The 27,881-nt window shown below is 42.3% G+C and overlaps 1 protein-coding gene across 1 annotated transcript; it reads left to right on the plus strand.

The window, feature by feature from the left end:
* The first annotated feature begins 19,274 nt into the window (after positions 1-19,274).
* Positions 19,275-27,751, plus strand: LOC119017213 (1-acylglycerol-3-phosphate O-acyltransferase ABHD5-like). Its single transcript, XM_037093734.1, has 8 exons — positions 19,275-19,369; positions 22,422-22,536; positions 23,302-23,384; positions 23,574-23,970; positions 24,160-24,311; positions 24,945-25,056; positions 25,139-25,319; positions 26,217-27,751. Exons 2-8 carry the CDS (start codon positions 22,466-22,468, stop codon positions 26,382-26,384), a joined length of 1,164 nt encoding a protein of 387 aa, XP_036949629.1. The 5' UTR covers positions 19,275-19,369; positions 22,422-22,465; the 3' UTR covers positions 26,385-27,751.
* The last annotated feature ends 130 nt before the right edge of the window (positions 27,752-27,881 follow it).

The following is a 27,881-nucleotide window of genomic DNA, read 5'->3' on the forward strand; positions in this document are numbered from 1 at the left end:
AAAAAAAAAAAAACAGTAGGTAATGTATTTGTGGGACCATCTGAATGTCTTCATGGAGACCTTAAATATCTGACAAAGAAAGGCCCTACAGTGGTGCCCTGTGGGATCCCACTGTCATGTGATTACAACAAACTGCCATCTGTAAGCCAATAGTGAGTATTTGGTCCCTTGAATTTTCTCATATTTTTTATTATTTGGAAAAAAATGCAGTCATTTTGTACAAAACACAACGAACAAAAATGACACAATTTTCAAAACCAATGACAGCTTTAATTTTGATGTGATTCCTTAATGTTTATTGAGTTATTTGAAGTACAGAGCCACACACAAATTATTTGATAAATATTTCGTTCATTTATTTGGGGAAATGTCATTATCCTCGCTGTATGTGTTATATGTTGTGATACAGTTTTGAAGATGTATTTTATGTCTGTATTGTGTTTTCCTGACTCATAATTTCAGAGGTCATGAGGCAGAGGGAATATACAAATTCAACAGCATTTCATCAGGCATGAAAGGGTAAATGGGGTAAACTGACAGAGAAGAACGGACAAGATGTGAGGGGTGAGGGTGAGACCCTGGTGTTGGGAAGTAGCCGGTCCCTGGACTGTGGCGGCCTGATTCACAACACCAGCTGTCCCGCCCCACCATGTCAACAGATGGCGCTCTGATGGTGGAAGTGTTTTTTCCATTGGAAAGCAGAAAAGTGGTTCCGTCTCATTGCGTCCTCCCCACGGGGTACAGAGTCAGCGCTCCCTCTTTCCTAATCTTTGCCACATCTGTGACAGCTGTGGAAAGAGAACATGCAAATTAGGTTCAGAGGAAACCATTGGAGGTGAGGAGAGAGACACTGAGACATGAGGCAACTTTCTCTGGGTTCCTCTTGTTGAGTTCTCATCATAAATCCAGACATGAGGGATTCTGGGAGTCTCTGCCCCACCTCTCTACACCTGACAGGCATTAGACCACCCACAACCCCCTGCTTCAACCCTAGTGCTTCAGCACTCCAGAGCTCCAATAACATCCACTATGCAAATTTTATAATCACACCACAGCAATGAGGGATGTGTGTGTACGTACAGTGGAGAGGAATATAAGCTTTTACTTAGCATATGAAATGAGTTGGGATTAGAATGAGATAAAGAGCAGAGTGAAGAGCAGAGGGAGTGTTACGAGAGAGGTCACTCATAATTTTGCTTCTGTGAAGCACTTTAAATCTTCCTGACTGCTCTCACAGGCACTGGAATAGCACACTGAGCTCAACCAAGTGATAAAAGAACACTAGCAGTTTCACCAATAATTGTACACTTCAAATTAAAATGCTGTCGAATATCTGCATGATAAAAAGACATACAAAGACATATTTATTTATGAGAGGGAGAATCACCTAAACTCTTTGAGCCCAGACCACTGAGGTTGATTCCTACCAATCATTTAGTTTTTTGACTTCAGGCTTCTAGCTGATGACGGTTCAGCGTCTTGTTGTTGGAAAGACCAATATGTAGGAGTCTGATAATGGCTGCAGCTAAATATTATCATCAGTATTCAAAATTCTTTTGATTTTCTTCGGTCAGACAAGCACTAATAACTAAATGTCTCCTTGTCTAATTAGACAGGACATTTAGAAACAATACCACCAGGTTAATGTTTGATCTATGCTTTCATTGGTTGACTGAGGAAAACTAACTTCTATAATCTGAACTCGGTGCTCTTCTTTTGGTGGTTGTGTGGTGAAAAGCTGAGGAGGTGAAGTAAAAGAGGCTCAGATGTCTGTTTAAAGTTGCAGAATAGACAGGAAGCACTGCCTATCTATTATTAAGTTGAGTTAAATGTTGACAGAGACACAAATACAGATAGCCTCTCGGCAGGTGATGGGGAATAATCTCACTTTCCTTTAGGTGCAAATCTTCTTACAACCAACTATGATGACGGAGAAATATGTGTGTAAATCAAGTGTTGAAGAAATGGTGCTTTGCTTTGTTTGCTCCCCCTCTCTCTGTTTGGCATGCGAGGCACTGTATGAGCACAGCAGTTCCTCTCACACTTGTCTCCTCATGCGTTGCTGTCCACTGAGACAAACCTCTCTAGAGAAAAAGTATGGTTTTATCATGAATAATGTGAGACCTTCCATTGCTGTGTCCCCTTCTGCAGATAATTCAGGCATATGCACATCAGCGTAAAAAAAAGAAATACACCATTGTGAAAACAAGCTTTGGCTATGTGTACAATTCATATTTGCATTTATTTTAACAGGAAAATGTTTAGCCGATGTGCACCGTGCACGTCCATTTTATGTGAGGGTCTAAACTGTGTGCAGCTTGATTTCACGGCTACATTCACATGTTGAGATGTGTTGTTAGGTGGAAATGCAGCAATTAGATTTGATTTATTTAATTGGCACTAGGGGAGAAAGCGGTGCTTGAAGAATAAATACTAAGGAGTGGTGGACAAAAAACCTGACACATGAATTTTATGGGCAGGAGATTATAAATGTGGAGCTAAAGCAAATGTTCAAAGATTAAATGTAGATATACTGTCTATTCGTGCAATATAAGTAGCCCTTTACTTCGACTGCTACTAAGAGATTTGTTGCATTTTACTCCTTTGTGTAGCTCAGCATTAAGAACAGACGTTAGATTGTAGGCGTGGAACTATACGATCTATACTCTCCTGCACTCACATCTATTTCTTTGTCTTTCACTGGACCGGTGTGAAGCTGATGGGAACGCGAGCAGCAGCTGAATTCCTTTAAATAGCCCTGCCTGCCTCATCATATGGTTGCTATGGCAGCCAGCCCCTCATTTCAAGATATCGTCCACATGCTTCGAGAGACCTCCTCCACCTGAACGCTATAGATCTGCGCCGCTGCTCTGTGGAAAAGAGATGTGCCGAGCAGCCACATGTGAATATTGCTCAGTGTGTCTACATGTCGATGGCGTTGAGGAAATAATCAATATTTGAGCTGTGCATTTGTGGGTGAGATCAATCTGCTGTCGTCGTATCTTGGTGGTTCAGAAAAGACAAGTGTTTGAAGGAAATGAGGAAGGGAGGAAAAAAATGTTAAGCAGGTAAGGAATACGACGGGTAAAATCGGATGTTGGAGGGAAACGAGATCAAAAGTGAAACAGATGAGTGAACAGCTGGTACAAGAAATGGGGTGATGGAGAGAGAAATGAAGGGTGAAAAAGAAGATGAATGCTCTGTGACATTTTGGAGAATACGAAGGAATTAAACGATGTAGCTAAGAGAGTGCGATAGCAGATCTCTTTCTTTTCCTAATAACTCCTTCTTTTCTCCTGTCTTCTTTTTAACCTCCTCCTCCTCTCATTTTCATTGCCATTCCCAGCCCCCATCCTTTGTCTCGCCTCCTGCTCCTCTCTCCTCAGCTTTTACCCAGACTCTCAATCAGTCGTATGTTTAGCTGAGGGTCAAACAGGACATTTATAGTGTAGGATTGTGGGCAGCCGGTGTGTGAGCGAGGACATCTACATGGATGCACCTCTCAAGCTGACTTTGTCCTGAATCTCTCCCCTAAGTGCACTCAGAAAACTATTGTGAGGCTCAAAGGTGTGAAATCAATTACAGGGAGCAGGAGGGAGAGGCAGACTTTCAGGTTATCAGCAGGTTTTTACAAAGCCAAATTTAAAGAGCTTTTTAATGCTACCTGGAAGGGAATTGGAGATCAATTTAACCACTAAAATATAGAACAAAAACCTGTCAAAGCTGGGTTATTTCTGACTGGAAAAGAAATATCAAATGCAAGTTATTAAATGCATATTATATGGATGAAAACTGCATTAAACATATAGCTGCATTTGCATTATTTCACTGTATCTGAATTCATGTCAAATTATACCATTTATTCGTTTCAATTATGTCATCATTTAATATGGTACAAGATAAAGAAATAAATGTAATTGATTAAAACATTTAATAAATTGCACACACAGACTTGGAGACAGTCGTTTCATGTATGATTATTGAAGGACATTTTCATCGTATTTGTGGCCAAATGGTAAAAAGAAAAAAGAAAAAAAAAAAGAATTACCAGAACCTACAGATTTGGAAACGAAAGATTATAGGTCTAAAGACAAACTCAGCAGTGCGCAGCCACATATATTTTGAACTTACCATATCAGAATCTATTTAAATCTGTCTGAGATGAGTTTAAACAGTCCCCACAAACATCTGCTTTGCCTTTGTCCACGTAGCCTAAAAGGGAGACATATCAGTAAAAGGTTGTCATGAAACAAATCCATACGCAGCTGTTTGCGTTTTCAAATCATTTGAGTGAGGGAAATGGGTCTACAAGAGAGGAGAAGTCAAAGCGAATTTCCTCTTAAAACACACAGGCAGGCTGATTGCATTTGAGAGAGTTGGGCGCGCCTCAGCATCTCCTAATGCGTCTGTAAATTGAGTTGGAAAATGACGACGTCTGTTGTCTGCACTTGGGATGGAAGCCAGGGAGGCAGAAAGCTTTGCTGAGCAGATCATCTCCCCCCCATCTCTGCATTTTAGACCCACGCTATTAACCAGCAGACCTCCACTTGTCACTATCACTATTTTTCTTTAGTTTTCTACACACTATACCGTAAGCTTGACCTGTTTTTTGTGGGTGCCACGTCGTCTTTCCTCTCTCTCTCTCTGTCTATCTTTAAATCAGACAATAAATGACAATGCAATAATAGAAATAAGCTGTCTCCTGCATTATGATACATTATTTTGTGCATTAATGTTATCTGTTGTAATACACTGGAGGGCTGAGAGGTGTTAGTGAGTGCATAATAGAAATGACTCTGTGTTTTGTGTCCATTATGAAGGAGCTGTGGTGGTCAGCTCTGAGAGCGGCGGCGATAAGGATGCTGCCTGAGCATTTGCCAAGCATCCATTTCCTCTTTACTCGAGTCTAAAAGGCCTTTTGCCAAACACAGGTACACACACACACACACACACACACACACACACAGACAGACTGCTGTCCTCATGTTGCCTTTACTCAAAGGTGAACATCAATATCTTTCCAATTAAATAGGTTAACAAAACAAGATTATAGCTTTACCCCGGCCTGTCTAACTTGATCTCTTTTATGGTCTTGTTTCAAAATCGTTGTTAGCATAGCAGTGAGTACCAGAAGCTCTTTTAAATGGGAGGCAATAATATTAAATGGGCCTCTGGTCGCACAGCTTATTGTAGCTTTTCAGTAGCTCACACAATAATTATCAGATGATATAACATAACAAACATAATTGTTTAAACCTGCATATTTCTCTCATTTAGAAAACAAAGGTCTTTGAGATAACCCAGAATAATTGCCATCATGTAAAATAACACTAATAAGGTCACATTTTGTCCTTTCTTAATCCTTAATTCTGTGTTTTTTAAAATAGTTATTATCTTCATATCATTATGCTAAAAGGTTTTTTATTTATTTTATTTTTTTTACAAAATGTCAACCCCTTAGCGGCACTTTTAGCCCCAGTCTACTGTATTTACGGACGTTAAACAAATGGTTCCATTATAACCATATAGGAGTAGCTGAGAGAAGCATTATTCACTCCAATCAATAGAGAATAGCAGAGGTTTTCTCACATTCTCGCACACATCTACAGACAAATCGTTCACGGTGTGTTGCATGTGAACATACAGTGGTGCATTCATCGTCCCTCCTCTCAGCTGCTTCTCCTCCATACGACTGAAAGGTGTGACCACAGCATTGCTCGACAAATGCATTAGAAACAGCGGCAGAGATTTTAATGTGTAAGCCCCGACCCTCGGCTGTCACATTCAAGACTCGGCAGACGCACATTCACACACACTCTTTCTCTCCCTGAAACAAGCACACAAGCCGCACACCCACACAGTTGCGATAAGGCCTGAGCGCTGGTAGTCATTTAGTTCAGCTTTGTCTTTTTTACAGCATTTCCCTGATGAACTGCAGAAAATGCTAACACATGCAGTATTTGAATTATTAGCAAAACGGCACAGCGTTAACATAATCCAGTGATGCTCATAATCTGTGCTCTGTGTGTGTGTGCGTAGCCTAATATGAAAGGAAGAAAAAGTGGGTATGTAAATGAGAGAATGCTGCTTATCTCGGTACAGAAGTGTGCATGGCTGCATGTGTGAGTGTTTAAGAAGGTACCCACCTCTGAAAGCCGCTCCTTCTCTGAGATATCATGTTGGTATAAGAGAAGTGATGTCGGAAAAAATTGACTTCAAAGGAGTCATTGCTCTTTTTGTGTCAAAGTATAAAGAAACAAGCATAATCAAACAAACAAAATTGCCATCGCTCAATATCTCCTCTAAGACTACAATGAAACATTGGTCTTTGTGCTACAATAAAACCACTGCATGTCTCTTGACTTGTCCTATTGACTCTTATAAATCAGGAACAGCAGCAGTGTTTTATGGATGGCTTGGGATCGCCCCCCTCTTTCTCTTGTGTAAGTATATTATTTGATTGTCTGGCCTTTGGTTTAAGTGCAGATCTATAAATTTACAAGTTTCTGCCTGATGCTTACAGATGATTTTGGCACAGGGGCGTGCCAAAGGCGCACTAACCCTGATGACTCCTGCAGGTTGCCAGTTCTGGGCTGGGCAGGGCAGGGCCGGAATCCTGGCTGGGCGGATAGCTTGATAGTGGGCTGGACGGCCGGCTGGGTGCTGGGCTGGTGAGGCAGAGAGCTGTAAAGAAACAACAAGGTCAGCTGTTTGGCAGAACACATTCAGCACCTTCATGCTGGTGTGTGAAAATGCCGACGTTCTGAAGATGGTGGACGTTGCGCTGAAGGGACTCCGGCGTCTCCCGGCACCATCGCTATCTTAAGCGGAGAGGCAACTTAAGATAAACGTAGGCTCTTTTCATAGGTGCCAGGAAACACAATCATCAACCGTTACAGTGAGGAGGTTTGACATAATGGCTCCTCCAGTCTAGGTATATTGAGCTTGGTAATTATGGATTAGCAGAGATCTCCAGTGAGCGGAGACTTCCCCTGACACAAAGCCGTCAGTAAAAAGCAAAAGCAGGATTACTCTCGCAGAGTTAGCACAAACACACAGAGGTATAGACAAACAGGCATTCACACAGACACATGCGCAGCTATACACGCACACACCTTAGACCTACACACGCTTGTCGGCCATCACAGACAGCGTGCCGGCTCGGCAGCCATTTTGCAGGGCTGCTCTGGAATGTTCAATTAGGGTAATTGTTGCTTACGCCATCATTTCTCAGCAGTACAGACATCATATATGTAACAAAGTACCAATTCAGTCACCGTGCGTGCTACACTCACCTCACAGTATCCAAATTATAGAAAAAGAATCCTGATTCTGTGTCTCCGATGTCTTTTGTCAGCGCAGAGGCCCCTTAGTGTAAACCAGGACATACATGATGGGCTGGCATGTCAGTTATTGTGCAGCCATGTGTGAACTGCACATGGCGTGAATGTATGTATGCTGCGCGGCTCGCTGTAATGTATGTGGCGAGGAGTGGCGGTGGTGGTGGTTGTGTTGGGGGGGCACACCCTACTGATTGTCAGTGCTCACATATGGAGGAGGGGGATGAGTGTGTGCATGGGAGCTCAGAGAAAAGAGAGAGGAAATAGGAAGAGTGAGAAATGGAATAAAATGGAAGAGGAGGGAGACAGAGGGAGAGCAGAGAGAAGGGCACTGAAAGAGAAATGTACAGCTTGTTCTCGTTGCCACCATTTTTACACACACTATTACATTTTTTCAGTGTCAATTCGGTTTTCGGAGAAGCCGCGGACTGAAGATGTACATTACTCCGCTCTTGTAACATATAAAATGTTCAGACAATGGAGGACAATGACGGCCCATACCTGTCACACACCATACTCACCATAATCTTAATATAAAGAACGAGGAATGCTGTCTTTGTCATATACTTAATTCTGCTTTTCCAGGTCATCTCTCACAGTGTCACTGTGGGTGAATGCATGACCTGTGCAATTGCATGTTGAGAGTTCGAGTCCAGCTCTCCACCCATGCAGATCCTCTCTAGCCTAACTTTTCTGTCTTGCTTACACGGTATTAACCAATAAGCGCCACAAAAATGATCTGAAAAAGATGAAGTCGTCACTTCTTACATAAGAGATATTTTTGTCCGAAGAAAATGGGTCTTTCTGAATGTAGGATATTGTCTTCTTTGAATACAGAATAATGCCATTTAAGAGTTCACCTATCTGTGTACAGCATTTGTTAAACCAAAAAGCTTTGACTAGTCCTAAAACGCCGACATACAGCGCTCCAAACTACACTCGACTACACCCCCCCTCCCCTCACGAAGATCTGCAATCACATATGCGGGATTTAACAAAGGCCACATAAGGATAAGAGCACATCCAGTACTGTAGCTGACACAAAGAAAGGATTGATAATCTAGTGTCATACAGACCGGGTTCAACCAGTCTACAGCCTTGCGAGACGGACGCCGATTGTTGGCTCCGCTGGTGCTGCATGACGGTGGAGAGTCGGGGTGGGATGACGAGCGGCTGTCAAACAGGACAGGTTGAATGAGGGCGTCAGGCACCGAAAGGGAGAGAAGACGGAGAACACGGCAGCGCAATGCGCACATGTGATCTTCTGGGGACGAAGGCCACCTTACCGGACAAGCTCAGACATGATGATCAGACACATATGCGGAGGTGCCCTGCATATACGTGACCATTCAACATACGAAACCTACCCACCACCCCCACCCCACCCACATGCACGCTCGCTCAGTGTATGACATGAGACTGCATATATGATCTGCCACCCCTTTGTCTGGGTTTATCGGTCAGCAATGGCTGGCAGTTCGGCACATTATGCTCCTGCTCCCATTCTTTTCCTCTCGCATGCGCACACACACACTCTCTCACACACACTCTCTCTCTTTCGCTCTCTCTCACACACACACACACGCACGCACGCATACACACACGCACACACAAGCACACCGGCAGTCATGTGCATGGCAGATGACCCCTCCTCAGACACATGTGTTTTAAGCTCATTCTCTATGGTACGTCTGTCACACATTACAGTAGTGTCATGACCACCGACCAACCCCCCGCCCCCCCCGCACCCCCACCCCACCCCTCCTCTCAGCCTCCGTGTCCTCAGAACACACCCCCACCCCCACCACAACCCCAACCCCCACCCACCGGGTGATCATCTGCTGTGACCGTGTCCTCCTATCACCGTGAGTCAGGAGTGTTCGACAGCAATGGGTGGGTGGGAGTTGGGGGGGGTGGGGTGGTGTTGGTGGGGGGGGGGCACCCATCTGACTTCTTTTCTTTTTCCGATCAGACGTGATTGCTGACAGCGAGAACTTTCCCACCCATCGACAGCGGTGTGAGCTGTGCTACAGTGCCAGACAGAGGGGACCCTTTGTCTCCCACCACCACACTGGGAGGGATGGCGTATGTACACACACACACATACTGTACATTCTGGCATGGCTACATACGTACACGCGCACACACATACACACACACTGACAGCAACCACACACATGCTCACACACTACACTGCTACACTATTAGTACATGGTTAAATAAAAGGTTTGCAAAAGTGACAATACCCGCATCCTGGAGCACATCAGCGGCCACACACCTGTATATGTTCATCTGTTCAGTTTGACATATCCCTTAAGGAGACAATGTTGAATCATTTAATTGCCGCATGCACAGGATGTGTGTCAAAATGTATGTGTGTGAGAATGTGTGTGCGTGTCCTCAGACTCACCTGGCAGCACCCCTGGAGCTGGTTGTCGTGGTAATGCAGCCTCAACTGGGGTTGCAGAGCTGTGACACCTGATGTCCCTCCTCCCTCCTCACTCTCACTCTCTCTGCTGTAGTATAGGATCAGTAGCTACACCCTAGCACTGACAGAAGAGGGGGAGACAGAGAGGAGGGGTTCTTATCCAGCCTGGCGGATCATACCACCAGTCACCCGCAGACGAGGGGACGCCGGAGGGCAGAGCTGGTAGCCATGGACCTGATAATGCTCCATCGAATTGCCTCCGAACCACCCTGCTGTCTGCGCTGAGATGGTCTCTCCCTGCTCCTACTGCTTTGATTGGACGGCGTGCTTCCTCCTTCATCAAAATGTAAAATTCCAAGACAGAGAGAGTAGTGCAGCGTTTGTGTGTGTGTGTGTGTGTGTGTGTGTGAGAAAAAGAGAGTGTGTGTCTGAGAGGAAGACAGACAATGCAAGAGAAAAAATGTGTACCTTCTGTGTGTATTTGTGAAATACTTGTCATGCAGACCAGTATGACTGCACGCATGAACATATGTGTGCATGTGAATGTGCGAGCGACTGTGTATTTGCCATGAGCGTTCATGTATATGTGTGTGTTTGCGCCTTTGTGTCAGGGAGACGATATACAGGATGCCATTGTCTGTGTGGGCGTGTGATGGAGGAAGAGGTAGTCGAGGGAGAGACACAAGACAAAGAGAGCGAGAGATAGGAAGACATGGTGAGTGTGTGTCTGTGCATGTGTGTGTCTGTGAGACGGAAAAAGAAAAAGAGAGCAGTGTGTACGGCCTGAGAGCTGTCATCATTAGTCTCTGCAGCGGCTGGTGTTGGGCTGCAAAGGGGCTTGTCAGTCAGTTTCTGTCACAACATGTCACACTGAATGGACACACACACACACACACACACACACACACACACACACACACACACACACACACACACACACACACTTTCCCAGAGGATATCATGTCAAGATGGGGGCTAGTTTACTCTGACAAGCTGATCCAGCTCCCCTCTTCAACCTTTCACCCCGCTCTTCTGACTCCCCTGCAATGGATTCAAGCGCAGGTTCAATCTCTGAATTGTCAGCTTCACTGAGCGTTTGACAAAAGGTAGAGTGAGGTGACATAGGAGAGAAGTAACACAGTAAAATACACAGAAAGGCAGTAAAAAAGGGCGAGAGAGCGGCAAGAGGCAGATGGCAGCGAGCGCTCATACACGGCCGAGTCTCCCGAGAACTAACCGCTGAAATACTGCTGACTCACTGTACTCTGGCAGGCCCTAAAACACACACAGATTAACCTCTACATCCAGTAGATTCACTGAAGACTACTCAAAACAAAAAAAAATTGATTACTGATAGTATCAATGTAGGGGTGAGTAAAAAAGATCACACAACGAACAGGATTTCGTTCCCTTCCAATCGATCCCCTGCAGTTCGCTGCAGTTTTATCCCCGCACATAAAACAGACCTTCCCTTTTTCCTGGCTTTTCTCTGTCTCTCTCCTGCTGCCGATTTAATTACCTTCTATATTTATCGGAGCTCAAGATGCTATTTTGGTTTCGAGACTCTTGTCACTGATATCGGGAGGCTACATTATTCAGAGTGAGAGCACTGGGGGCCGTCACACAGAACAAGAGCGCTGTTGTTAACCCTATGGAGAAGGAACGGAGGATGTGTCACACTTACGACATGGCTGATCGTGTGTGTGTGTGTGAGTTCTAACCGTCCTGTTTTATACACTGTGACTTAGCACAAACTGTGGAAAGGACTGTTAACGGACTAGTGTAAGGTGTGGTCCGTCTGTCTTGTGTCTCCATTTTCCGACTGCGCCGTCTCAAATCTCAGCTCGGAGCATCGGGAGAGAGAAGAAGAACATTTCACACAAACACCCACATTTAAGGATACAAACCGCTTACCACAAACACACGAGGTGTACGTATGCTTGCGCACACCACATGCCCGTGCGCTCACACACACACACACACACACACACACACACACAAAGCTACACACAGCTGGTATGGATCGGTGTCCTCCATATTTGGTTGTGATTTATGATTGCTCTTCAGTAGAGGCCACAGTCATCTGGGAGATGATGGCCATATTGATCTGATAAACAGTTTCATTTACTGCCATAGCCCACCATTCATACTCACACTCACACACTCTCTGGCATGTGCACGTTCACACACACGCACACACACACAGATACGCAGCAAAGACACATAGATTCACAGCAGGAATAACCCAGCTTTCTGCTTCATCAATTCCCCACCTCCTCCACGTCTGCTTTTCTGTTTCTCTGCTCTTTCTCTTCTCCTCCCCCCAGGCCACCTCACCCTCTCCTCTGCTCTCAACACGCTTTAACCCGTTCCTCTTCTGCCCTCGTTCTCGTTCTTTCTACCAGCATCCTCTGCCAGTCACCTGCTTCTCTACCAATGTTCTCCCCCACACACCGCGGCCTCTTTGTTTCTCCGTTTAGCTCCACATGACTTCATGCTAAGGTTATATCTCTGTTTGCCGGCGTTTCCCAGCAGGCATTTGACAGTAACATGTGGGGGTTGGCTGACGTGCAAAAGACGTGTTAAAGCATAGGTTCAGATCTTTTAAGTTGGAAGAATGAGGGGATGCTTTTATCTTTTCTTCCTGTCCATACTGACTGAGAAGCGATACGTTAATGAGCGAGGTTTTAATATGAAGGGTGGGGGAGGACAACATCTGCATGAATAGTTTAGCCAAAATGAATATGAGGTGTCAGTGGTTAGAAAAACTGAGAAGGTATATTCATCATGGCAGCCCCAGGAAGGATTACTGCTGTTTAGTCAGGGTACCAAACACAAGAAGAGGCATTCATGTACAAAAAGATGGTCGAACATAACCGCTTGATTTACTAACTCAGCCTAGTGAAGCCTCCTATTAGCTTCAGCCAAACTTTGGAATGTACTATTCCTCAGAGAAAGACGCTAATGTTCTGGGGCTGATGTTTAATGCTTGACACAGCCCTTCCCGTCACCTTGTACATACATAACAATTGTAACACTACATGTCTTCATTAGGTTTCATTATCTTAATGTAAGCATTATACTCATATTTCACTCACTCTCTCTATAACGAAAGGTTTTTCAACCCGCCTTCCAAGTGTGGCTGTTTGGGACAGCTACAAACACTTTGGCCTTCTGATGTGATCAGGCGACACTTTGTACAGTCAGCTCAAATCAGTTCTCTGCCAGCATAGAGAGAAGGAACAGTGATAAATGTAGCTCAGTACATTTACTTAAGTATCATGCTCAGGTACAGTTTTGAGGATCTTTGAGGTACTTAACTTGAGTATTTCAGTTTTCTTTTTATACTCCACTACATTTTGCAGGCAAATATATATCCAAAGTTATGTGTGCATAACTTGAGATACAACAAAGTACTTTGCCAATTGATTTCTCAACAATCAGAGAGAAATTCCAATAAACAGAAAAATCCTGAATATCAGATCTGATAACAGGCAGTTAATCGGTCGAGTCAGAGTACATATACCAAAAAATATATATATATACTGTTTCACATTTGATAATGTGCTTTGTGCTTTTGTTGATGGGACAGCTCAAGATTGTTAGAGGGAGGAGAGGGAGAGAGTGAGGAGATGACATGCAGCAAAGGGCCACAAGTTGGACTTGAACCTGAGCCACCGCTGAGGACTCAACCTCTCGTACACGGGGCACATACAATTACTTTTGATAGTTATTTATCATCAGATATTTTAGAGGTCCACTGTGTAGCCTTGGGTAAAACATTTCAATTCAGAGAGAGATCATCATTGACTGCCTAAACAAACTAAATAAATAAACTCTCTGTGTTATCATGACTGAATAAACCGAATAAACAAACCTTAAAGGACAACACCAACGTCAAATAGTGTTCTGGCGACCTTATTTTCCTCTGAGAACAGCTTATATATTCAGTTTTGGGAATAAATAAATAAATAAAAAAACAAAACAAAACAAAACAAAACAAAACATATATATATATATATATATATATATATATATATATATATATATATATATATATATATATATATATATATATATATATATATATATATATATATATATATTCAGAGTTTGTATCAATACCTTAATATTAATACTGTAAATGTAAAAATTGTACAGGTTGAATTTCTTCTCCAAAACCACATAGTGCTCCATTAAGTATGATTTATGGGTACATACATAAGGACTCTGAGAATTGTAAGATGGACATGAAAAAAAAATCTGAATGTATCTGTTAAAACAACACTGACAGCTGCTGTGATGAGAGAGATTTCAAAGTCCTGAGTTTCCAATTGTGAACATTATCTATATGCTAATATTAAGCTCTATATTTACACTGTTGTTCAGTGTCAGTATAGGTGAACTGCTGCATCATTATCTAAGCAAATATTTACTTGTTTGCTTTTCCCACAATTATACAACAGCACAGCAGCATCTAGCTATTATCTGTAACTGATGTTACTACAACGGATCAAATTAGTGAGCTGTCGCAGTTGCCAGCGGGCCAGTGTAGCAATAGTAAGGGTCAAGATTGTGTTCCATAATATCATTAATCGTGGCTCTGGTGTTGCAACACAGTGCTCCAACACAGTAGCCAAAGAGTCAGTGTGGCAAAATGGTGATATCTTACACCCCAGGCGGTTTATAGTCACGGCCAATAACAAAAACTAGCTTGGCTGTTTCATGTGTTAGATATTAAACACTATCAGGCGATGTCGTCCACTGCAGCAATGATGGACCACAGACACATCAAAAACGCTCTTTATTCCATTAGTCAATTATATTTTTAATTCAATTTTTTAATACTGATGTCAGGAATTAATCCGGCATTAGAAGGACTAATGTTTTCCAGAGTTTCACTGCTGTTTAATTGGTGTTATGGGTCAAACTGCCTTAATTAGCCCCGCTGCTAACTCTAAAATTAGTAAGCGAGTTTGATGACGGTCTGAATGTTCATTCAAAGGATTTTCGTTTCTGTAAAGAGTAATGTTCCGGGATCAGACTCTGTACAGGTGAGCTTTTTAGTAAAGAAATTGGCTGAATTTAAAGATATCTTGAATATCAAGCCTCAAAATTCATAAAACATCTTCGTATCTTTCTCTGTGTGTGTGTGTGTGTGTGTGTGTGTGTGTGTGTGTGTGTGTGTGTGTGTGTGTGTGTGCATCATTTGTGAGTAAACAGATAATGTTAGAGGAGGGGGATGGAGGAAAAGGACACACCAGTGAGTGCACAACATATTCTCACACACACACACACTCACACACACACACACACACACACAAACGTAGACTAGAAGGCTTTCAGTTTCTAAATCAATCCCACATCCGTAGCTAATGCAGTGCTGGGCCCTCTTCAGGAAGCATTAGGCCTATTAGTCAAAGTGCGTACGCATTCCTGTATGTGTGTGTGTGTGTGTGTGGAAGCCGCACACTCAGCAGTAGCCGATCTCAGTGGATCCTGTGGGGTCAGCAGGTGCAACAGGGAATGAGGGACCATCTTATTGTGTGTGCGTGTGTGTGTGTGAGTGTGAGTGTGTGTGTGTGTGTGTGTGTGTGTGTGTGTGTGTGTGTGTGTGTGTGTGTGTGTGTGTGTGTGTGTTCCCTCCCCTCGATATCCTCTGGGCTCTTTATCGCTCTAAAATTATCCTCCATTTACTGGAAGACACTGGACAGACTGAGAGTGAAAGAGAAATACGGACACTCTGGTTTGAATGTCTTCCTGGATCACTTATGGATGCAGAACTAAGAGACAAACAGACTTCTTGCTTCGTCAAATAATCCAATTTAATGAGTGGGGATAAGTTAAGAAGTCTGATAGATGATGCCTCAGCTAACCAGAGGAGACATTTTAGCTTTGCAAAACAAAACATCTGGGAGGCTCATGTGACACGAGCACTAAAGCTAGATTTACAGTCGTGTGTTAAGTGGTTATGGCATGGCTGCGAAACATGTAGCCCCCGTAGCTACACAGCAGGATACTGTGTATGCCATACCTACAGAGATAACACAGGAAGACAGGAAGAACTGTGATTGGTCATCATGGACTGCAAATGGCTTTAATGCCACATGTACAAATGTCACTGTAATAGTTCCTCCTATCCATACTGACGCTCCCTGATGGTGTCATTGCATTTTCCTTGGAAACAGGGATTTGGCACTAAAAACACCATAATTTTGGAAGATAGCTGCTTGTTTTGAACAACTAAAAGTACATTTTTGTACAAATTGACAAGATGTTGATTTGCCCCCCGACATCTCTTTCATTGGTATTGCTTTAGAAAGGGATCTCTTCTTGTTGTTGAAAGATAGACTTGTAAAAATGTGAGCCTTTTCTGAAAAGAGGCTGAAGAAAGACTCAGCAGTCTTTTCAGTTACACACATCTAACAAAGCCCTTCTCACTGCAAACATTCAGCTCACCCACCATGCTTCCTGCTACAGTCTGTATCACAGCAAATTAAATAAAGCACATATTTTATTCTATTCTAAAACAGTATTTCATATTCAGAAATGAGACATGTTGAAATAGAAATTGCCAGGATGTTACTCTAGTTGGTAGTTAAACTGTACACAAAGGAATAAAAATGTTTTTTGTGGGGAAAATATTTAAAGCAAGGCATGGCCTGATCACGTACAACTCATCTGTCTAAAGTTGCTACCAGCAGCTGAAATCTGTCTTGTGTCAACCATGAATCCAGTCCAGGTTGTTTAGCTCCTCACACTACATACATATTGGCCTGCATTGACAGCAACTAATGAGTATTTTCATTGTCAGTTAATCTATTTTGACTGTAAAATGTAAAGAAAAAAAATAAAAATGCTCATTACAGTTTTGAGGAGTGACATATATAAATTGCTTTTTTTGTCCAACCAACAGTGCAGAACCCAGAAAATGTAATCATCATAAATGACAATAAAGGAGTACACCCCTTACAGAAGCTCATTTAATGTTTGACATTTTTTCTTAAAAAAAAACCAAAAAACAATTGAATGGATATCAAGCTGGCAGCTAATTTTCTATTGATTCACTAATCCATTACTTGACTAATTGTTGCAGCTCTATTAAGGAGTCAGTTAACACATTTGAGACAAACATAATCTTCTCTCACCAGTCTGAACTGGGATTTTTTACAGGATTGTGTTTTTGAAAATTAAAAAGTAATCTCCTGAAAGTGTCCCTGTTACTCTGGATAACCCCCATCATTTACAACCTAACTTTGTTTACAGACAACAGTTTTAGCAAGTGTTGCTGAGCCCATGTATTAATATTCTTTATACAGTTACGTGTTTTACAAAGTGGTGAATGCTGCCCCATCCTTGCTGCTAACAACTGAGCCTTTGGAGGACGCTCTTTTCATATCCAATCATGATACTATCACATTATCTGTCTGTTGTTGCTCCTGTCCCAAGGTGTTTGAAATAAATTGCATGAAACATACTGTGTCATTGTACTATTTTCAATTTGTCGAAATGATTAGCAAATAATCACATTCAGTTTTATTTATGTTTATATTTACATTCAGCATCCCAACTTTAGTATAGCATGGTTTCCTTGTAGCAAAAGTGTTCTTGGATTAATTCTTTATGGTCTTTATGGGTCTTTATGTCTGTCCTGTGATGAACTGGCAACCTGTCCAGGGTGCACCCCGCCGCTCGCCCAGTGACATCTGGGATCGGCTCCAGCCCCCAGTGGCCCTACACAGGGTTAGTGGTCACAGCTAATCGATGGATAGAAAGGTTGTAGTTTTGTACAGGCTGATTTCTTCAGCAGAAAATAGGTCCCAGTGAGATTTTTGTATAAATGGCACTGTTTTGGAAAAACTTATTGAGGCTGAATTTGATTCATTTGAAAGAAAATAGCAAATAGACGGATATTGGCAGATACGTCTCCATGAATATCAGATAGCAGTTAACCAGTGTCATCTGCCCACAGCTAAATCTAAAGCAAAGTCAACAGCAAACTCTGCAGTTCAACCTCTGTCTCTCTGCTAGAAGGAGCCACTAACCCAAAAGTAATTGTATCAGTCTGTCTTCTAGCAGAAAGTTTCAGTGTCTTGTGATAGTCTGAATACTGCTCTGAGACAAATCTCCTAAATCACCTTAACACAAAATATTCTCAGAGAACTCATCTCTCTCTTTTTTAAATATTCTGATATCTCCTCTGACAAACCTGTTTTAGTTCAACTATGGGTGACTAAATACTTGTACATCATCCATTCATCTGATAAATGGCCCTCCATTTCACCTTTTGTCTCCTATCCTCACAAGGCTTCCTGACCCCTCCTACTCACCCTGATTTTGTCTCTTAAGATTTTCACATCCCGAGATGGATCAAGTCTCTACAAATCAATACTGTCCATCCATGTGGGTGCAGCTTGTGCAAGATCAAGTGAAAACGCACACTAACACATAAACACACAGATGTTACTGTACCAGTAAGATTACACCGTGCATGTACGACCCATGAGACTGAAGAGAGATGGACCGAAATGAGATTTGTTGTTACTGCCAAATAAACTGAAGTTGCTTTGAATTTATCTCAGTGTGCTCACGATGGAAGGAATATCAGGAACACCCATAGAAATAATAGCCCTTACTAATGCCGGCAGTAAGTACTCAGATCAGTCAGACAGAGCCGGTTAATAGACCCGTAGAGATGCTGAGGATAGAAATGAGGGTAGAGGATGGAGAGAGTCAGTGGAAAAGTGAGAGGGAGGAGAGGGAGGAGAGGAAGGAGGAAAGTAGCGGAGAAAGCGAGACAGGGAGACTGGCCATTATAAATCATATCCGCTGTTGGCGCCGGCCGCGTATCCTAGCAACCAGACAGACCCACCGCCTCTCCTCCATCCCCTTTCTATCTTCTGCTAACAGCTTGGTCACTCTTATTACCCATACTGCACTGGGCCATGGCCCAAAAAAAACTCATGAGAGAGTGAGGTTTGTGCTCACAGCTAACGGACTGATCTACTGTGGGTTTGTGTTATGCTAATCAGACCTAATAGCAGCTGACCCCAGAACAGACAGCACACACGAGCACCCACACGCAACTATGGAAAATATAACAGCGACATGTTCGATCGCCCTCCCTCCCTGTCCTTTTATTCATTAACCAACTCACATACTAATATATAAACATACACAAAAAAGATGATTGAATCTCCAAGACTATGGTATAAATAACATACATTACCAATTTTATTTTATTACGATTAATTAAGATCCAGACGCCCTCATAGCCTCCTTATTCAATTCCTCTAGTTGAGTCCACCTCCTGTTTAGGTTTAGCTGGACTACATGAAGTCACCAAACTTCATGCACTAATAAAAATGATGACGGCATAAATTAACGCCTGCTACTAATCTGGTGGGAGAGTCTGTTCACACACAGCTAACTGGGCCCAATTAGGCTTAAGTGAAAATGCCTGTGTGGGTTGAATTTGTTCCTCATCTGCTTTGTATTTAGGCGCAAACAGTAATCTCAGGTGTCACATGGACAGGAAGCGTGTGTCACGTCTAAATTAACCTAAAATCCTTTTCCACAGATGGCATTCACACATGTACAGGTATACATGATGAAATTAATGACTGAATTCCATTGAGCTGCTACAGCTCCTGGTTCCTGAAGTGATACTATGATGGCTTACTAGGCCACTTGATTAGAATGAAGAAATCTTTAATGTCATGATCTTTCTATAGAACCCACCAAAATATCTGTTTACAATAACCTCCAGGATATAACCACTTAGCTTACATCAGAGGTAAGACTAGTATCATATAACATTACAAATTAAGACTGAAAACTGAAGAAAAAGCTTCAATGCCATTTTGCTGCGAAGCTCCAGAAATGTTTTTTTGCACTGTGAAACTTTAATCGACTTTCCATCAGCAAGGGGATGAGTAGATAATGACAGAATTTGTATATTTGTGTGAACTTATCCATTCATTGTATCACTTTTCCAGGGTGAACAAACAAAGACTGTTAAAAACTAGTATGTATTATGGAACTGGGACACAGATTTATGGTCAAATTCCAGACACCGACTAAAATCCAAGCAGATTTTCATGTTTTTTCTGAGTTTGAGCAAGATTCTTGAGTATAACTATACCGGATAAAAGCATAATTCTGTATGCCACGACCGCCATAGGATGCCTGCGCCCACCACAGTAAAGTGCTACCTGAGTTGGCACCATTCACACCTCCAAGGAAAATAAGATTACACAATCAAACAATTTAGACTAAACTGTATTGGCTCTGCCTCTTCCTCCTTATTGTCCCAGGACTGATGAGACTCAACAGATTCTTTCCTAAGTCAATTTACTGCCGGATCACGGGTTACTGATTTTGAGCCTCTGATAAAAGAAGAGAAAGAGGATAAACTGTGTAACCTCTAGCTAGCATGACGAGCATTTATTCGTAAGACTCAGTGAGTGGGCCAGCTCCGTGCTGCAGCTTTATGCTCCCCACTAAAAGCTTCACCCAGTTACTGGTCTCCAGACAGCTACTGTCTTATACTAACGCTGCTCCTCTATGGGCTTGACTACAGCCTCATTGTCTATTTGCTTATGAAATTTTGAGTGCTCAGCAGAGTGAACGGACAGTAACACACAGAGAGTGTGTGCATCTATGAGAGCAAAGGAAATGAACCACTCAGGAACCACTCAGTCAGCCCATAGTCCAAGAGCCAGCAGAAGTGGGTGGGATGAGAGGAAAATGATGTTTGAAGAATGAAGGACAAAGCAGCCAGAGATGGAGTGTGTGTGTGTGTGTGTGTGTGTGTGTGTGTGTGTGTGTGTGTGTGTGTGTGTGTGTGTGTGTGTGTGTGTGTGTGTGTGTGTGTGTGTGTGTGTGTGTGCATATATATACTTATAGAACACAAGTACGCCACCTTGTGGACCAGGACTGGCAGGGCTACCCTCAAATTGTCCTTGACCTGTGAAAAAGAAAATCACTATCATCTAATACGCAGAGCAGCTGTTCTTCAACTCATCACTGTGTTTAAAAAGTAATAAAATCCAGGTACACCATGTTGGAGAAAAGAATATCTGAGTAAAGGTGCTCAGATGTACATTCTTTTCTTATTTTCATGATGTACATAATATAATGTATGTTTGTGGGCCAGTTCAAATCTTATGATAGCCTGGGTTCATTAGATAGTTCTCCTTTCCCAACATCTCCAAAAGTCAAAAATAACTCTTCAAACACTGACTACTGAGGGAATAATTTCTTGAAGGATGATTCTGACCTTTTCGAGGATAAAACCTCTGTAAATCTTTAAGATAAACCCCCTTTTAAGAATTAATGAGATTCAAGGTAAGACTATGGAGTAAAAAAAGAAAAGCTATTCCTATAGCAGCAGTCAGGATCATACTGTTCACTCAAATCCTTGATAATGACATGAAATTAACTTTGCCTCTGATCTTAAATCATCTGATCTTATCTTTAATTATAATAAGAAATGTATGCAGATAAGCAAAGGTTTAATCTCTCTGTGTTTTTCTGTCTGTCAGCCAAGATATTAGCTTGAGGAAGGCCAAAGTCATCTACCTTGGTTTGTCATTGAACTAGACCCACAAGGCACATTTGGATTTATTTTTCAGCCCCTCCAGGCAGTGTCAGTTTATTTAATTAGTAATTAGACTTTATCTTTGGTGTTTTCATGTTTGTTTTCATCATTAATTTACAGCAGCTTAAGCAAGTGCTCCCACCAGTTGTTTAGTGAAGACTATGTAAAAAGTAAATTTCAGTAGCCCAGCAGAAGCCACTTCCAGGAGCATCAGCAGGGGCCTCATAGGACCACTGAGCTCCAGGATATAAAAGCTTGCTAACGTGCTATATTCCGCCTTTAGATTAAAAAAAATTATTAAAAATGTTTAGCATTAACTGAAGTAATGTTCAGGTAAAATATGTATGGGCCAGATATAAAAATAAAAATGTGAACTTCACAGCATAAACAGCTAGTGTTAGCTGGCTGAATATTAGGATCAGTTTATGACTTTGTAAGGGAAACCTTAATCAACAGGTTATGCTAACTGACATGCTAATAGCTAACCCCACAATCCCTCACTTGTTTTTGTATTTTTACTTATTATTATAATGTTTAATTGCATCATTCTTATTTTGGGTCGTGGGGGCCAAAGTTTCCCTTTGTATAAAATATTACCTTTGTAGTATGAAGTCACTGGAGGTCAGCATTGCTTGGGTTTTGGCTCAGGGCTGAAACGCTTCTAAATGCTTCAGAATCCACGTCTTCATCTTCATGAAGGCAGCACAAATTGACAGAGATGGGACATTTCTGCCAGCACACTAGAACAACATGGATTAAAACCATACATGCAGCCCTATAACCTGTAACTGGCTCACCTGAGCCGAGGACCTGGTTCAAATCACACTGCTGCCTTCAGGGACAATTGGAAATAAAATCGACCAGCCCCGTGTAACACCCCCTAAAACTCCTAAAATTGCCAAATTACTAAAACCAAACTAAAAAGAATTGAGGTTTTCGCAATCACATCAAATTCTAATTTGATCACATACTCGACAGACACATGAGGGATAAATGGCATTGTGTTATTAGTTGTAATTTATACCTCAACTTTCATTTCATTCTTTACGAGATGTACGGGAACGCAGCATAGACAGAGTGTCACTACTTTCTGACATGGTCGCGACAACACAATTAAACACCATGCGAAGGATGGCGGAGGAGATCCAGCCTGCCAAAGAGCAGAGGTGAGTTTTTCACCTTTACCAGCGCTTCTTCTTCAGTTATCCTCCAGCCGTGGTTAGTTATGTGACTTTACATGTTGTGTCTACTTCCGCTTTACGCTGACATTAAACACACTGTTCTAAAACCAGAAATAGCTCCGCGAGACGTTATCTTTCTTTACGAGCTCAGCCGAAAACAAACCAAACCTCCGTCAAAATATCGCTATTTTAATGTAAACTGGTTTACTATCAAATATCCGATTGTCGTTGGATACCAGTTCAGACATACCGTTTCATCTGCTTAATTCGGGGAACAAAGTGCTCCCTTGACAGAGATTGTTATTCTTATAGCATAAAAGATGAAACAACAATCTTATTTAAGTCGTTGAAATCTCTGCCGACATGTCTGTTACAAACATATAATTTGTGTCCTCTAACTGTCTGTTGGTGCATTTGATGTGAATGTTACGCCTAATCGTTCCTAGTAGTCTTTGAAAGAGTATGCTAAAAACGCGTCAAAATGAAATTGACAGTGGCTGTTTTAATGGGAATAGGAGAAGTTCTCTAAATACAGAGTCTGGGCTTCACTTTCTTTACTGTTTGCATGACTTCCAGTCACAAAAATTGGGATTCAGACAAGTCTTTTATAGACTGAACACCAGCAGCACTGATAGCACTGATGATCAAGGGGTCAAAGTTCAGTTCCTAGTTTGTTTTTGTCTGCGTTTGCATGTACTTCATGTGTTCTGTGTGCCTGCTTCAGTTGCATCTTCCCTGTCTGAGTCACAGCTCCTGGATATTAAGTTGGCTTCCCTCCTGGTGCCCCACGTCTCCCTCTCAGCTTAAAGATGCAGAAGAAAAAATGCTCAAGTGTAAGTGTGTCTTAAAGAACTGTTGACCCACTTATGAGTGTTTTTTTTTTTTTCTTACGAAAAGGGTCAGAAATACATGGAGTGCTTACTGAACAAACAAATCATTGAAGCAGCCAGAATGAGTCACATTTCCCCTTCTTCTCCTTTCTCCATCTATCCTTGTCCCGTACTTTTCCCCCTGTACTGCAGGTGTGACGCGGCCTTTCTCCAGACAGCATGTCCGGATATCCAACAGCAACTATTTGTGGACCTTAGCTTTTTCCACCCAGCCAGGCTCCGTCCCAGAACCCTCAGCCCAGTCCAGGCCCCCCCTGGTCCTGCTGCATGGCTTCGGAGGCGGGGTTGCCCTTTGGGCCCAAAACTTGGACTCTCTCTCCAGCAGCGGACCGGTCTACGCTCTGGACCTGCTGGGCTTCGGCAGGAGCAGCCGCCCCCAGTTCACAAGTGACCCAGAGGGGGCTGAGGAGCAGTTTATGACAGCCCTGGAGGAGTGGAGGGAGAAGGTCGGACTGGAGGAGATGGTGCTGCTGGGACACAACCTTGGAGGATACCTGTCTGCTGCCTACACGCTCAAATACCCACACAGGTGCTTTGATGTGTGTGTGTGTCTGTGGGTGAGAGAGGGCCGAACTGTCGCTTGAACAACTTCCTGCATTAGGGATCTGCCTTTTTTATGTACTTGCTCACACTTGTGAACAAATAAATGTGTATTTGTAATTTAAGTTTAACGTTGTATTTGTACGTTTATTAAGTAACTGTGCGTGCATGTGTGCAGGGTGAAACACCTGCTGCTGGTGGAGCCATGGGGGTTCCCAGCTCGTCCAGAGAATCCCAACCACTCCTCCATCCCAATGTGGATCAGAGCTATGGGGGCAGTCATGAGCCCCTTTAACCCTCTGGCTGGACTCAGACTGGCTGGACCTCTAGGTCAGCACACACATACACACACTACACATTAACACACTCATGTATTCTACATTCTATTATTATAGTATTATATTCAGTAGACAGATTTAAGCTGTGGCTTTCTAAGGACGATTAGGTTTATCAATTTAAAAACATCAAATTAAAGAAACATTAAAAGCAGACCTTTGATTTAATTAGTGTAAAAAAAAAAATAAGAACATGACTGTGATGACTTTACCACTTCATGCCAGTTGTGTTGTCAGATTGTTTTCAGATGTTTTGTGCATTAAAGATACATTCCTGTAAACACTTTTGCATCCTAACACAAAAAAGATGCAGCTTCGGGTCCCTGCGGCTCTGCCTTGTCATCGCTTTGATTGTTTTCACATGACTGAAAAAGACAAACATGTTGAAGGTTTGTTTTTTTTCCCTGTCAGCCTCTTTCTCTTCATCTGCTTTTGAAAGAGCTTCTGAAAAGTCAGCCTCACACTAAAACAGAGATATTGTGTCCTTTTCCTAAATATTTTCTGGTTAAAACCTGCACGGCACAAAATAGGAAAATGCGGAGAGGTTAGGAGAAGTTGCCATTTCTCGTTTCAGTGGTCTGGAGCTGATATCTGGTAGTAAATTGTTTTCTGATTTCTGTTTTCGCAGGTCCGATGCTGGTCCAGACAATCAGATCAGACTTCAAGCAGAAATACTCTTCTGTTTTTGATGACAACACAGTATCTGACTACATCTACCATCTGAATGCCCAGACTCCAAGGTGAGGAAGCGATATGTACTGATATTATATTTCTCTCAAAGAACATCGTACATATCTCCAATATGATGTCTTTGTGTGTCAGTGGAGAGACGGCCTTTAAGAACATGACCATTCCCTACGGCTGGGCTAAGAGGCCCATGCTGGAGAGGATCGACCAGGTCCAGGGCGACATTCCCATTTCCTTCATCTATGGGTCACGCTCCAGCATTGACAGTGACTCTGGATACGCGTTCAAGAAAACCAGACCAGATGCTGAAATCAGGGTGGGTTCCTTAGACTGATTTTATTTTCAGTTTCATTTTGAAGGTTTTGAAGAAATATTCTTGGCAAAATATGATCTCAGTTTGCATTTTAAAGGGACAGTTCACACAAAAATGCATATTTTTTTCCTCTCCTACCTGTAGTACTATTTATTAATCTTGATTATTTTTTGTGAGTTGCCAGATCCCGTAGATATCAACCCTCATGTCTCTCAAATTTTGTGTAGGAAGCATTTTCACCACAAGGAAGAGAGCATTCATATACTCATGGACATAAACATCAGCGACATCCTAGACAACTGAGCTGTAATGTTAGCTAGCTGATGTAGCGAGCCTCACATCCAGGAGTGGATATCTTCTCCGCGGTGACACAGTTGGCAGGTGTAGTTTGGTAGAAAGAAAATAGTTCCTACATGAGGCTGTTCACAACAAAGTCTGTGGATTATTTTCAGTAACTGGGTCATGATTTCTAGAAAGAGACTTTGCCTTTGAGTTTTTCAAATGTATTTTTTCACACTTTGAGCACTACAAGCCAAGTGCCATCTAGTTACTTTATATTCAGAGAGCAGGCGGACATCTCTACGGCCGTTAGCTCCAAATCTTGACAGCTCACAGCAAAACAATCTAAACGGGTAAACAGCAATAAGGGTAAAATGAGAAATATGTACAGCATTTTTGATTTTTTTGGTGACTATCCCTTAAAAATAATGTGGAGGCTTCATTTTCAAATTGAATGAATACACTCAATTTGCATACACATTTGCTTACAGAACAGCATTTAGACACTAAATATTTATGAGATAAATCCATGCAAAGGTGTTGGCGTATGAACTGCAACAGTCTCACCTCTAACTGACTCTCCTGTGTGACTCTGTGTTTTTGTTTGTTTGTGTTTGTCAGGTGATCAGAGGAGCTGGTCATTATGTTTTCGCTGACCAGCCCGAAGACTTCAACCAGACAGTGCTTCAGATTCTCGCCAGGACAGAGAGGAAAAGTGAAGATTTGGGAACAAAACAGCGAGAGCTCCCTCATTCAGACCGCACGCAGGAGGGCACAGAGCTTAACTAACCCAAAGCTATGACTCAGTCACAACAGTTTATCTGTAAGCATCTTTGTCACGCTCTTGAATCTGAAGAGAGACTTATCACTGACTGAGAACACTATCAGACACTCCCTAAGGCTTGGGGTGAAAGGTCAGATGATGCCACCAGACTCATGTTAAGATGTTTTGTAAATAAATGCCAGATGCTGTTTTGCTCACTTTTTCTTCAGTCCTTGAGCAACTCTTGTCGATAAAAAAGACATCATCTCTCAAGGGATCTCTTGTTTTGTGTGGAGGTCTAGGTAAAGTACACAAAATGTTCTTTTTCTGACCCCTCACCCGCTCTGTTTGAGATATGAGGGAGAAGTAAATAGGGCAAAGGGCTGATATGTTTTTCCGGAAACTTCCTCGCATCTCTAGGGAGGCTCAGAAGCAGACCGGCCAGCAGGTGGCAGCACAGCAACAGCCTGCTCACATCACCTCCCCTCTCCTTTGCAGAAGGGTAACAGTGAATCCCACACAAAGTGCCCTCACATGCATATTGAGTTGGATGACCTACTCGGGAGACCTGGACAGTGATGCTTTAAGAGCAGCATGACACTCAGCTCTCTGCTAAGTCACAACTGCAGTGACAGAATAGGGTCAGAGATGTGTGTTGGACTAAAAATAGGCCTTCTGTTTTGACATGAGTTAAACAACTTGGTCCTGCATGCCTGTGAATATGTTAGTTTTCAAAAATAGCTGGAGCAAAGAAGCCAGTGTTTTTGATTTGATTGTTGTCCTTTTTATGTGACATTTGGTGACAGTTGTTAGTTGTTTTATCACAGTGATTGTCTACTAGGATTGTTCATGGTATTAGGATAAGATACACTACATTTTTATTTGAACATTTTCTAGTAGATGCTCAAAATGAAAAAGAAATGAGCATGCAAATTAGCATAATATGTGACCTTTAAATAATCATGTGCTGACTACAGAGTGTGGCAGGACGCCTGAGGAAGGTATTCTGTATCTGTTCATTCTTCTGTCTGTTCTTTGTTATGGTTCTGTACAGTAATCAGCACCTCACTATTTAAAGCAACACCTGATTGAAATCAAGCACAGGGCAAATCTGATAAAGCAACACGTGAAATGTGTAGTTTGCTCCAACTGTATCCTGGTATGTGCTGGGATATAAATATTGAGTTCCCCTTTAAGATCACCTGTGTGGTTTGGGTGGTGCCTATGGAGCAGTTTGATTATGAGTGGGTTTGTTTGATGGGCAATGAAGTGCAAATAAGCTCAGTTATGTGCCATAAATGCAAGAAAGAAGAAGACTTGGCAATACCACTTGGATGTAAATACTAATATTTAATCAAAACTTGCTTTGGAAATATACTTGTTAGAACTTTAATACCTGTGGCTTTTTATTTCAAATGAATGTCTCAAGAGCAGGATGGAGAAGCTGTAAGATGCTAGTAAAGGCTTCAGTTTAGTCAAATAATGGAGGAGGGAGCTGATCAACTGTAGATATATTATCTTGA

The sequence above is a fragment of the Acanthopagrus latus genome, chromosome 3, assembly GCF_904848185.1.
Source record: "Acanthopagrus latus isolate v.2019 chromosome 3, fAcaLat1.1, whole genome shotgun sequence".
Classification (NCBI taxonomy): Eukaryota; Metazoa; Chordata; class Actinopteri; order Spariformes; family Sparidae; genus Acanthopagrus; species Acanthopagrus latus.